Source organism: Aythya fuligula, chromosome 2 (genome assembly GCF_009819795.1).
Source record: "Aythya fuligula isolate bAytFul2 chromosome 2, bAytFul2.pri, whole genome shotgun sequence".
NCBI classification, from domain to species: Eukaryota; Metazoa; Chordata; class Aves; order Anseriformes; family Anatidae; genus Aythya; species Aythya fuligula.
In genome coordinates, this window is record NC_045560.1 from 43,525,525 (window position 1) to 43,539,553 (window position 14,029).

The 14,029-nt window shown below is 38.9% G+C and overlaps 1 protein-coding gene across 1 annotated transcript in view; it reads right to left on the bottom strand.

The window, feature by feature from the left end:
* Positions 1-14,029, bottom strand: part of OSBPL10 (oxysterol binding protein like 10) — a gene marked incomplete at its 5' end in the record, with an annotated part of 107,545 nt that overhangs the window by 58,272 nt on the left and 35,244 nt on the right. Inside the window, one exon of the mRNA XM_032181021.1 lies at positions 6,984-7,175. Coding sequence (XP_032036912.1) covers positions 6,984-7,175 — 192 coding nt within the window. The remainder of the gene's footprint in view (positions 1-6,983; positions 7,176-14,029) is intronic.

Consider the following 14,029-nt stretch of genomic DNA (forward strand, 5'->3'; position numbering starts at 1 on the left):
ACAAGTATGCAAACCATTTTTATATTATATATCCTCTGTCAGTTACATGTATACATCTAGTAGCTGAAACACAAAGCTACAAAGGAGCTTGTATCAAATTCAGGCACAGTTTAATTTACCCCGCTGGATTAACTGTTATTAGCCATAAGGGATATGAACTATATTTTTAAAAAATTGTCAGAAATCAGAATTGCAACCAAGAAGCAGGCAAGCAGCTCCTTAAAAGCCTCAATGTAACATACACAAGGCTTTAAAACCATTCAAAACCTCAAAGCCAAGCGTTAGTGAAGGAAATTATAAGGACGTGTTGCAAAAGCTGCTGATCAGGTCTTTGTTAAGTAACGCATGAGACCTATAGTGTTTACTATTTTCTATTTGTTGTAAAATCAAAACGTTTTTAGTATTTCTAAGTGTAGCATACAGCACTCTGGGTGTTGTACAAGGATTTGAAGATTATAATAAGTCCCTCTATAAATGTATATAATAATGTAAACGGAATAGTACACATAAAATACGAGCCATTTCTATGGTTTCTTTCTCTTGGACAGCAATTACTTAAGTGCTTTCTATACTTAATATTTGAAACTTGGGTAGCCACTTTAATATTACACTGTCATGTGTTACCACTAACAACAATCAAAAATGTCTTCTATTTAATTGAATAAAAACAGTGCTTGAATGTGGGTTAACGAAATAGCCCATGTATTTTGGAAGCAGTCCTACCCATTATAAACACAGCTGCAGAAGTTAAGTGCACCTTGCCGTGTTAAGGGTTTGCTGTGAAGATCGTCGCTGCACCAGCCAGCCAGAAACCTGCACCGAAAGTAAGGCCACTAAACAAGCAGCCATGAAACGTGATCCTCTAATCTGAAAAATAAGGTTTGCAGAAGCATGTTTTCTTCAAAGCTTCATTTTCAAACTGACAACCTGAAATTGAAACTAATGCATTATCTGAGCAAGAGAACCGCCTGGTAGCTTTTCAAAATGTAGGCAAATATATGCTCTGCTCTATTTCACACAGAACAGGTGAATTCTGTTTTTATTTACAAAATTAATTGAGAGTTTTGAAGGCATGCAGAAGTTGGAGATTGAATTTCCTTCAAGTTTTATTTCTCAAGCTCCTTTGGAAGCTTACCATTTAGTTAACATTTAATGAAATGCTCTAATAACCACAAATAGTAATCCTAGTTTCTCTGCAATTGCTTAAGAAAATGAATGCTGCTATTTATGTAGCTATCATACATGTATTATCCTGAACTTAGAAAGTGCCATTTATTAAGTTATTGAAAATGATCATCTTTGCACATTTTCAATTACTACTAAACTACAGTCTGAGAAAATGTTAATAAAAAGAGGCCTGGTGTACATCATTAATATTTTTCAAATTTGGAACAACAACAAAAAAAACAACACCCAGAAACAACAAACCAGGTTCACTCTTGAAATAACTCACATGGACAAATGGTGTAATTTAGAAGAACATTTGTTCTGTGATTCCCATAGCAACCTTAATTCTCCCTGACTGTGTATCTGGTATCCAGGATGACTCAACCTTTGCTTGAATACAAAATCAAACTCACAGAACAAGGTGCGGTTTAGAAAGGTGCAACCTGTGTGCATTCTTAATGACCACAAATGTACTTTTGTGTTATTCATGTTAACACAAAAAGTATTCACCTTTACTCTATGCAATTTAATAATTATTGGTTTATAGTACTGTAATTTTTATAAGGACATCCACATTTGCTCCTTAGGAAGGTACTAGCCTGATTGCAGATTTAAGAAACCCATTTATCCCTTAAGGAGACACGTTTTTATTGATCTTTGCAATACTAACTTAAGGTAGAACAAACAGCTTTAGGAGATGACACTACTTCTATAGACAAATGAAATAGCCCCCAAAGAAACTGCCACAGTAGATATCAATTAATTTCATCTGTTCCTGTATGGTCTAAATTAACCTTCTGTCTACAAGGATAACAACTAATCACACCAACGCTGTTGAACAGCTAGAAGGAAATTTCAGCAAGCTTGCAGTGGTATTTTCATACATTATAAGGAACACACGTTTCTAGAGGAAACAAAAAACTTATCAGTTAGTTGCATAATTCCTGCAGGAATCAAAAGATAACAATTTTAAATATGCAGCAAAGGACTTGCAAGAAGCAGCAGGACTGTCGTTGTGCCAAAAAGCTGTCCTTTCCAAATTCTGGAACTGCCTGTTGGCACATAAAATGGATGTCACACTGGTGCAGGCCCCGTGAAATCTAGATCTCACTGCACCAGATGTTCAGAACGTATGCCAATGGCTAGTCCACTGGAGAGTACCACAAGTTGTAGCTTATACCGCATTTCAGAGGGGTCAGAAATGTCTCTTCCAACTTTTTTAAATGATGGAAAAAAATATTTCTCTAGATTTTTCTTGGTTAATCCTAATTAACTTCTCTAAATTTCTGTAAATAACATACGTTGCTACAAAATGTTCACAAGCTGCAATTCTTGGTTCTTTAACAACAGTGGTAACACTGGCAGAGGTTATACTCTAATCACTCTCAGCCAAAATAAACACCATTCCAAGATGAAGTGTGCTGCTATTATCTACTTCAATGGCAGCTAGAATGTAGTACGAGGTGTGATGCAGCCACTTGGCTTTCTGAGCTAACTTGGACTGCCTACAGTAAAGAATTCTGCAAGTATAAATCCTCCACCACAAATTGCCATGAGGAAAATAATATGCATAATTTAAAAAACAGAATGCAATTTCAAGACCACACACAATTAGTTTACCATAAAATCACTTACTAAAAATCAGTTGGAAGCGCTCTTTTACTGATAAATTATGGCCCAAATAAAGAGGTAGGATTTCGAATAATTCTGCATAAAGCGCAACACTTAGTGCATCCGTTCTTCCAAATTAACATATGGCAAGTTATATTTTTGATAAAGCATTTCATAAATCAGTACGGAGTGAACTATTAACATCGAGTTAATAGAAGCAAAAATCTCATTTAAGAGAACATTATTTTAAATCTAAAAAAAAAATCATAATAAAAAATAATGTTCCTTAGCTCCTTTTCAACTCAATGCTATGAAGAAGTATTCTGAATATTAAAGCTTTTATAGCAGCCAAAAGCTCCATACCCATGCTTAATTTAAACTCACCACAATTCTGAAAAAAGGCTCAAATTTTTCATGTTGAAAAATTCTAATTTCAGAACAGAAACGCTGCATGTGTCATTTTGGGGACCTATAAGGCCACTTTTACAACTCCTATGAAATTTTGCACATCAGTTCAGCTCTAATTAGACGCTTTGCTATGATGCTTGTTTACACTACAGTTTTCTACACTGTCTTAAAAAAAAAAAAAGTCAAGTCAATTGTAACCAACAACAGCAGCAAATAACCTATTGTTAATTCTTACTATGAACATAAATGGGAAAAGAAAATCAAGTATTAGTAAATATCACTGCAATACGTCTAATATAGGAGTACATTTGTCCAATTTGAAACGCAAAGATGCACTTCACTGTTTGCAAATAACATAGTCAAATCAAGACAAGTTGGTCCAGAACTGAGCAGCAATTTCAATTTCAGCACTTCCCAGGGATGTTACACAAGGTAATGAAGACCACATGACCCACGTGAAGAATTACCCTTTTGCAGCATTCCTGTTTTTCACAGGTCTCATATATGAAGTTGTAGTATTACCATAACATTGTTTAAAACATTACTCAAAAAAAAACCACCAACAACAAAAAAGCTTCTTCCCATTTACCAGAAGTACATCTGCTCTTTCCATTGATTCATTTACTGCACGTATAAGATCTAAGATTTGTTGACATAGTCCTACTTGTAGTACATTAAAAAAATGCTTATTTGGATGTCAAAGCTTCATTGCTTCATTCTGTAAGAAGAGCACTGACAAAGATATATAAACCTTTTGCAGTCCTGTCCCTTCATGCAAATTATACCAAATTCCAAATAAAATTCAAAGATTTGGGTGTTGAAAAGGGGGTTTTGTTTTGGGGCTTTTAGTTCTTATTTCTCCTCTGATAAAAAAAGGACTAATAGGGATTTAAGTGCAGTTTTGTGAACGCCTCTGGCTCCATCTCTTTATTCATGAATTTAACAAAGGAGGCTAAGCCTAACAGTCACCATCAAGTCATAAGGAACAAGAACATGCCCTGAAAAAGCAGGCAAAATAAACCCAAGTCTGTCACATCTGCTCTTGAAAACAGGTGAGAAGGAAATACAAAGAATGTGTCATTGAAATGAAATATTTCCAGACTAAGGAATCAGACAAAGAGATTCTTATCTTTTCACAAGACAGAAAGAGAATCAGTCACAGCCATTTCTTACAGACTGGGAAAGAAGGCAGAGAGACTGATTTTTGACTCAACACATTCTTCTTTAAAAAGCAGGAAAAAATAAATAAAGAATACAACATTCAGTGCACAGAAGGTAAACTTCACATACCTCCTAATAAAATCTTATGTTTAACTTAGTTTCATTTTCTTTCTCTGAAAAATACTAATTTATTTTAGCTTACAAACATCACGACATGGTTTTTTTATCTGAAATGTATATTGTTGCTCTCTAACCTGTTCTCACAGAGGCAGTGCTCCAGCTGAGGTGTGACTCACATTAAATATAGGAAAATTATCATCTGCTATGATTACAGATTAAAATCCTGTCATATTTACCTTTTAGCAATGACTTCACATTGCAATAGTCTGCAAACAAATGAGTCAGCAACCACCAGGCCTCTTCTGTAAAGATTACACCTATCTGCTTATTCTGTGGTTTACTGTAGACCAGTATTTGTTTCTGCCTTCCCAAATGCAGTTCTTCGCATTTGTTGATTTTGTCTCTTTTCAACTTATTATGAACCACATACTAATTCTGTTTTCAATTCCTTTCAGCCTCAACCAGCTTCATTCAACCAAGCTGCTCCAACTCCCACTGTTTATTTTATTAATAGAAGTAAGGCACTCGCTGGATTCAACCTATGCGAGCAAATACATTTAGTAAGGTAGAAACAACTTGGGGGAGATGCCTGGCAGGCAAAGGCAAGATATGCTCATGAAAAACAAACAGACGTGTGTTTTCTGTAATATAGTTAACGCGGGTGACAATCAGCGCGCTCTCCAGAGCAGGGAATGAGCATTGTTAATACAATACAGAATACAAGGGAAGTTCTCACTTTTAATGTTACTAGAATAAAAAACAGCCATTCTTCATCAGGATGTGTAATCTGAATCCTCAATGTGAGGACATACTAAGATAATTTATTCAAATTCTTATTAAAAATTCTCGATTTATAAAACATCCAAGGACTTAAAAGGACATTCTTCAGGCTGTAAATTAAAGGATTGAGGCAGACATTTTAAACCAATGTGTTAAAAGAATGCTTTAAAGCAGTTAGGCTGCCAACAGTTTCTTTGGTGAAAAGGGTGGGAGGGGGATTAAAAAGACACTATTAGAGAATAGCAAGAAGTTCAGACAAAACAAAAATTACAAGAGATGAAAGAAAGATGAAAGTGAACTCTGTGAAAGTGTGTCCTACCATTTAAGCTTAAAACTCATGTACTATTTTTGTTTTCCAGAAGACAGACCTAAATCAAGATAAGAGTTGCACTTTTTAAACTCTGGTAAACCATACATTGAAAGAAATATACTTTCTTCTTTGCTTTTCATGTGTTTAACACAAACAAAGCATTCTTCCATTACAGGGCCAACAATAGAAAATTGACAACGAAGTCAAGACCACAGCCATATAGAAACAAACAGCTGAGTGGGAGGAGCTGTGCCTTCTTTCACACTCATTCATCAGACTCATTCAAGTTGTTCGTTTTTTTTTCTTTCTACATTTAAATCCTCTACGGTCTTCCTTCCGATTGGAAAGGTTTTCACAGAATCACAGAATTTTCTAGGTTGGAAGAGACCTCAAGGTCATCGAGTCCAACCTCCAACCTAACGCTAACAGCCCTCCACTAAACCATATCCCTAAGCTCTACATCTAAACGTCTTTTGAAGACTTCCAGGGATGGTGACTCCACCACTTCCCTGGGCAGCCTGTTCCAGTGCCTCACAACCCTTTCAGTGAAGAAGTTCTTCCTAACATCTAGCCTAAAACTCCCCTGGCTCAACTTAAACCCATTCCCCCTCGTCCTGTCACCAGGCACGTGGGAGAACAGGCCAACCCCCACCTCGCTACAGCCTCCCTTGAGGTACCTAAAAAGAGCGATAAGGTCGCCCCTGAGCCTCCTCTTCTCCAGGCTGAACAAGCCCAGCTCCCTCAGCCGCTCCTCGTAGGACTTGTTCTCCAGGCCCCTCACCAGCTTCGTCGCCCTTCTCTGCACCCGCTCAAGCACCTCAATGGCCTTCCTGTAGTGAGGGACCCAAAACCAAACACAGTACTCAAGGTGCGGCCTCACCAGAGCTGAGTACAGGGGGACGATCACCTCCCTAGCCCTGCTGGCCACGCTGTTCCTGATACAAGCCAGGATGCCGTTGGCCTTCTTGGCCACCTGAGCACACTGCTGGCTCATATTCAGCCGACTGTCCACCATCACTCCCAGGTCCTTCTCTGCCTGGCAGCTTTCCAACCATTCCTCTCCCAGCCTGTAGCTCTGCTTGGGGTTATTGCGCCCCAGGTGCAGGACCCGACACTTGGTTTTGCTGCATGCAGCTTCAAAGAGATGTTTCTCCAGCATTGAAGCACCATTGCGAAGCCTGGGAGCCTTGGCCAACCTACTTCATCTTTCAGTGCATTTGCACACAGCCATCTGAACATCAGCATAAAAAGCCTGCACACACCAGACCTCAAGCTGAACCAGAACTGAAGAGAGCCTTTTGCTCAGCAAAGGGATCAAAACAAAGCAGTCAAACAGATTAGGAAACAAAGAGAACTATTGACTTGTCACACTGCATTGCTTATTCTAAAGCAAAATAAAAAGTTACAGCAGATTTGTATCTCTTACCTCTCTGACTTCATGGAGTTGACCGGAACGCTGGCTCTTGGCTCTTCTGGCAGCTGCAGGTGATTTGTGATGGGTGATGGTAACAACAGTTGGCCCGCTTTGATTCATATATTTCTGGCCACTAGGAGATGCAGAATTAGCTGTCCCAGGTGGCAGCAGAGATGAGCTTCTACTTCGTGAGGATGAAACGCTCTAGAAGAAGCAACAGAATGTTGGTATTAGCAACGTTCACACAAAAATAATCTGCAGATCAGGCTACAGGTTTGCATTGTTCTGCTTTCCTCACAAACCTCAACCTGGAGATCTAAGTGCTCAGGACTGATTGATTCCTTCTGAAGCATCTACATTGCTCAGCTGGGATCTTCTCAGAGACATGAGGCAACTGCCTTTGTTTCTTGAATTGTCTGAAACTGGCGTCCTCAAAAATCTCCACAAACTCCTGTATCTTAACACGCTGTTAAAATTCCTACAACCATACTTTTTAGGAAAGATATGACTGATTTTTAGGACAGATTAAAACAATACTACCACAAATATCTTCAATGAACTCACTGACCTATAATTTGTCAAATGGTTTAGTGTGAAAAGCAAGAAAAAAAAAAAAAAATGTTGCTGTCTTTTCATCATGAACAGAGCTGCAGTTTTGGAAAGGCCAATCCACACACCAATTTAACATTACAGGCTGAACCAAAGCGTGGCTTAAACTGCAAACAGGTTTTGGAGTAATCTTGGGATGTACAGTAAATACAAAAAAAGGCTAAAAATAAATCTCCAGCAGTGTCTGCAACTTAAATACTATTTTCACACAATCTATAAATTTAGTCTGAACATTAGATAGGAATGAAGAAAGCTCTTCAATCATTTATCGGTGTTACTACCTCAGTTTGTTTTCCGCAGCCAAGCTCCGACACGCATTAGAACCCTGTGACATATCACATATAAGAGCAATATAAAAAGGCTTTTCTCTTCTATTTAAACTGCCAATTGCACCTGCAAGTTTAAAATTGAAACAGAATAATTCCTACCTCATAAAACACAAACCAATTCAGAGAGTGACATTTAGTAGGCACTTTAAGAAAGTGAGGTAAATACACAGCGCTGCAGGTGAAAAACCATTTCATCCCTCCTACAAACTCTGCACAAGTAATGATGGCAGCTTTCAGTATTTCTGAGAGTTACTGTGAACGTGGGGGACTATTCTTAAGTCTAATGGCAAAAGCACAAAAGCATTATTTGAGTACAAGCTCTCTGCCTATCCCTTACAAGTCACTCTCAAGCTTTGCAATTTTGTAGTTATTTCATTTTTTTAAAAATTTAAATGCAAGGTGGACAAGCTCCAGCTAGCACTGGAATTGAAGTCACGCATTATGTTACACCAGTACACTGATTGTAGACAATTAGGCAGAGTATCTAGCACTAACAAGATGGAGAAGTGAAATATGTTCTATGTTGCCCCCTGCCACCCACCCCCAAATTAGACATTAGGCTTTTTGAGGTATTGGAAGTGTTTATAAAAAAAAAAAAAAAAAGGGGGGGGGGGGTGAGGGGAGATATCAAAGTGTCAGTATGTGAAGGGCTGCTACTGCAGACATACCGAGTCCTCATAGCAAAAGGCATTATTCCAGTGGCCTGGATTTACATTTACAAACACTTCCAAGAGTGATGATCTGACTCTGTTTTTGCATTCTTTGCTATCATAACTATTAAGATTACAATAACAGGCATCCACAGAACCAGGCATTTATAAAACAATCCGTTCTGTCTGATAATTTACAACTGCATTGAGACTGGATTTGACTCTAAGGCAAAAGATACCTATATGGCATGGGGGTAGAATTTGTTAAGGGCACAGAAGTTTGCTGTTTTTTTTAATTCATCTTCCATGTGAAATAGCGTTGTTTAGACTGAACTACAGTTTAAAATAACAGAGGAAAAGGTTTGGGAGAAGAGGTTGAGGGAAACTGGATGTGACTCAATTTCCTTTTTAAATAAGTTTCACAGAAAAAGGTTACCCCTAGTATGATAGCAGAATATATTTACTGGTTTTTCTTTTCTAAATTGACTAGCATGAGAATACTCCTAAATTACATTTTGGGTGCAGAGAAAGAATAGAATAATTTCATTTTTCAGCATAAGACACACTTATCCTCCAGTTTAATAAAAGTTATTTTTAGAATGAAATCTTCTGAGGATCGCTGAGGTTCTAGTGTCATGCAATCACAATATTAAAAAACCATGACTGCTACCTTCACGTAGCTGAACTGATCATAAAACATAGATAAACAGCAGCAATTTGAAACAGCAAGCCCATCCATTAGTTTCACTTTAAGGAAAACAACATGCTCGGAGAAGTTGAGTTTTATTCCACTGTGATTTTCTTTTGGGGAAAAAATAAGTTACAGATCTGCAAATAATAAAAGTAATATAAAACAAATACAGAAAAACCCATGCACTGTTTCTCTTTAAACACAGAATCAGGAAGGAATGCTAGGAGAAAAATGGCTTTTAGAAAAAAAATAGCTGTCAGAGCTATCTCATGGAACCTGCACGTTTTGAGAGACATTCATGAATTGACCTGTATGTGTATTTGAAGTTAATATCTGTAACAGTTATGTTATTTTGCAATTCAATGTTATTTGCTTCAAGACATTGTTTCAAACTGCAAAGAGCTGCTTGCAGCTCACCTACAGATCACAACAGACTCAAAATGCTCCCAGCCTGCCCGACTGTAGCTCACACCTCCCATTTTCTCTGCCAGTGTCACCTAACACACTATGTTGACACACTGACAAATGGCACAAAACCATACTTACACCTTTGGGAGTCACACATTTGATACTGCACTATTAGGACAAAAGCCACCAGCTAGCTGCATTTTTTTAATTATCTTTGTATCACAAATAAGTAATGAACACATTTCCAAGAAGCAGATACACACATCACTTTAAAACTCTCTCAATCTGGGTTAAGGTTTTTACTGCAAGACTTGTTGTAGTGCATACCAAGTCAATGGGCTACATCAACTACACTCTTAAACTGTGACCTGAAGGAGACTGAACAGTCTGTGGGACCAGAGTGCTGTTATGGCAGCTTTTCATTACATTTTGTAAAGGCAGGTGGCAGCTTGCAGCAGCTGTTGGTGGTGGACACTCATTTAGGGCATGGAGTTTGGGAAGCAGTGGAGCAGAAGAGAGAATCAGGAAGACCAGCCCATCTAGAGTTTCAGCAGCAAGTGGTACTGAGGAAGGCTGTCCTGCTACAGCAACAACAGGTAACCCCAAATCTCTATATATAAAATCTCTACGTTTCATGACCCAGCAAGGGCTGAACATGTTGCACTGCCAGCTGAATGCCTTGCCCTACAACAGTGTGATGGGATCTATGGAAAGAGCTCACCTCTGCCAGTGAGCCTGTCCTAGAGACCTCTCCCCAGCTCAAGGTAGTTATCAGTCCTATGCAGCACACCGAGTCAGAAAGGTTAGCCATCTAGAACCAGCCACAGCTTGTGCAAAATATCAGAGCCAAATACGTTGGTTTGAATGGCTCCTACAGGTCTGTAAGTTTTCCTCACCCCTTCATTTCCTGTCCCTTTACCCCTTACTTCCAGTTAGTAAGGCTGCTTTTCCAAGCAGCCTGCCATAAAACTCCACCAGCCCACTACACAAATCCTCTTGCATCTGATTTGGCATTATTCCTTAGAGGATGTCCATGAAATACAAAACTCAGATGAACTCTACACTAGGACCTCTGGCTACCCATAAAGCTAGCCCTAGGCAAGTCCCCAAGATAGTGAGATCAGTGCAAAACCCAAACCCTGACTGAAATGACACAAAACTGCAAGGAATTGATGCTAGTGAGGAGGAAGCACATGGAGATGCAAAAACTAGTAGCATACAAAATGTGGACAAATGCTTGCAGGAGACAGTTTCTACAACCACTCAAAAAGCCTTTTGAAGTGGGGCTCCACTCCTCAGTGCTGGAAGCACCAGGCCTGGCACAGACAACTGGACCAGCAGCAGAGCTGTGCCTGTTCATCCCAAGGATGTAGGGTTGGCAGCTAATTCCTTCTGCCAGATTCCTCCCGTCACTTCCAGAAGAGACCTCTCCTGGACTGACATACTCAGCCCTTTACGTACTTTCAAACTTTACAACACGTTGTCAACACCTCTACTCCAGCCAAATACCTGACTCTTCTTTTGCAGAACTTCTCCAAATTAAAAACTGGGAATGGAAAGCATCTCTTCTGCATTCAGACACACAGCTGTGTAAAAATAAAAATCTTTTTTTTTGTTGTTAAAAATGTTAAAGCTAACATGATGTTTTCCATAGTTAAAAGCAATCTAATTACACACCATACTACAACAGCCGTTTTCCCAAAGTCACTCTCCCAGAAAATCAAAGCAAAGACAGTAACTGACAGAGCTTTACTCCTAATTTCCTGCTCTTCCCCCTAGCACTGCTGGTATGATTGATCTGGACCTCTATTGTCCTATCTGGTCTCCTTTGGTCCTACTGCTTTCTGGTTTGCACACAGAAAAAGAAAATAATGAAAAGACTAATGAAAGGAAGACATTCGCTCTTCAACAATTAGTAATTCATGGTGCCAATAATGAGTCAAGAAGCCCAGAAGCTGAAGCGTCCAAGAGGGATTAGAAATACTCTTTCCTAAGGCTACACTTTACCATAGCTCCAACAGCTTGCCTGCTAATAAAATGAAGCCAATAAAAGAAAAATAAAGGAGACAATAAAAGAGTAATTTGTAACTTGAATTCGTCCTTGCTTTATGAACTAAAACTATCTAAAATATGCCTGGCTAACAGACTTGGTTTAAGATCTTTTTTTTTTTTTAATTCATTGTCCATCTCCAAGATTTAAAAACAAATGACATATGGAGTGCTTTCATTTGGATACCCAAAATCCCAACAATTAAAATAACGCAACTGTAGTACAGTAAGCCCAAACTCTACTAATGTTTCGTGACTCATTTTCCCTGGAGACTGTTCTTTCTGTTCACAGAGAAGCTGAAGTGTTTTTCGCCATTTACCAGAAGCAAACAGTTTTGTTTATTTTCAGAAGTAAATGCAATGTTCCAGAGACCAATAAACTAATTTCTGAAGTGATTTGTCATATCTGTTTATGGATGATAATCGTCATCTCCTTCACAGGCACTGTGCCACAGATGGTTTATACAGGAATAATAAATACTGAAATGACATTCCTTTACTCCTCTGCATATCTATATAGCACAGCACCGATCCCTGCATACAGCTTTAGAGCAACGAGAAGTCACTCTCTGTCAGAAAGTAATTACAGCTGAGACACCACCATTCGGTAGTTTAATTCCTATCTACATCTTTTCCAATGCATCCTAAGCAAGCAAATACTGAGGAAGATAAATATGCACAGATCTGTTTCATTTACATTTAGATCATTCAGAAATATTAAAGCTCAAACAACTGAATCTACATAACATGCAAACTGGAGCGTTGCAAAGGGACCAGCTTATGATATGCTTTGCCCATTTGTGTAAAGCTCCATCTACAGCACTAGCTTCTCTGACAGATTATTAGTGTGCTTTATCTTCTTTAGGTAAGGCGATACATTTGTCTCCTTTTAAGCAAGAGACTACAAATGCTCATAAAAGTCTTGTCAAGAATCATTTGAGCGTATTCATGTTCAACCCTAAACTCACTTCACTTTTCTCCCCTTTTTTGTAGAAAGATTTTGAAACCAGAGATGTGAGCAACTATCTTCATGCAGCTTCCAAAGAGAGGAAAGAAAAAAAAAAAAGTGTCAAACACACATCCCCAGCCAAGCAATACGCCCTTCTCAGCCTCACCACTGTGAGGATTTCCAAAGCATGTTTTAATCAGAAGTACCATACTTTATTTGGCTTCTACAGGTCAAGAAATAGGGGAGGAAGTGGAAAAGCACACTGAAGGAAGAGTAAACTTTCTCAAAAAAGGGAAAATGTTCAATGTTAAGAATCAAAGCTTGAAACTTTCACTAGTCTGGCTTTCTGGAAAGTTATCTTGTGCACGTTAAAAAAAAAAACTCAGTGAATAATCTATTTGGAAAGTGAAAGACAACTCCATGTCCGTGCATTACTAAAGGCAAGAAGAAACTCAAGAAACTGAAGAGGGGTCTCCAAAGATCCATGAGGGCCATTTTTTTCAGCTGTGGAGAAAAAAGTACTCATCTGCCTCAATGATTTGAGAAAAGTGCTGACTTCCAGGCATTACTACGGGTGCTGTTTCACAATCACTGAGAATATGCTACTGCAGTTGCGGCCTTCATTCTCCACCATCTCTCCACACTGGCTCTGAGGCCCATTTGAGCCTATTGACAATGAGTTCAGGGCGTTAAATCAGAAGAGAGACAGAAACACAGACACAAAGAAAGGCAGCAAAACTGGTGAAGGGTCTAGAGAACAAGTCTTATGAGGAGTAGCTGAGGGAGCTGGTGTTGTTTAGCCTTACAAAAGGAGGCTCAGATGAAACCTTATCACTCTCTACAATTACCTTAAAGGAGATAAAGCAAGGTGGGGATCAGCATCTTCTCTCAAGCACCAAGTGACAAGAGGAAACAGCCGTAAGTTGTGCCAGGGGAGGTTTAGGTTGGATATTAGGAAAATCTTCTTCACTGCAAGGGTTGTGAAGTATTGGAACAGGCTGCCCAGGGAAGCAGTTGAGTCACCATCCCTTGAGGTCTCCAAAAAACATGTAGATACAGAGCTTAGTGACATGGTCTAATGGTGGACTTGGCAGTGTTAGCTTAAAGGTTGGACTAGATGATCTTAAAGGTCTTTTCCAACCTAAATGATCCTATGATATAGAAATTTCTCTGCTCCTTTAGCTCACCAAACTGCCTCTCCAAAGTTATAACTGTCAGCAGACCCTTGACAGTCCCTCATAGAGAGGAGCAGTAACCATGTTGGCTCAGTTTTAAACATAAAGCCTGAAACTAAACCAGAGTAAAGATAGTTTCTGGCCAGATCCATTCTTGCCATTCTCCATCCAGGAGGGCTTTACTCTGTGGTGCTGCTG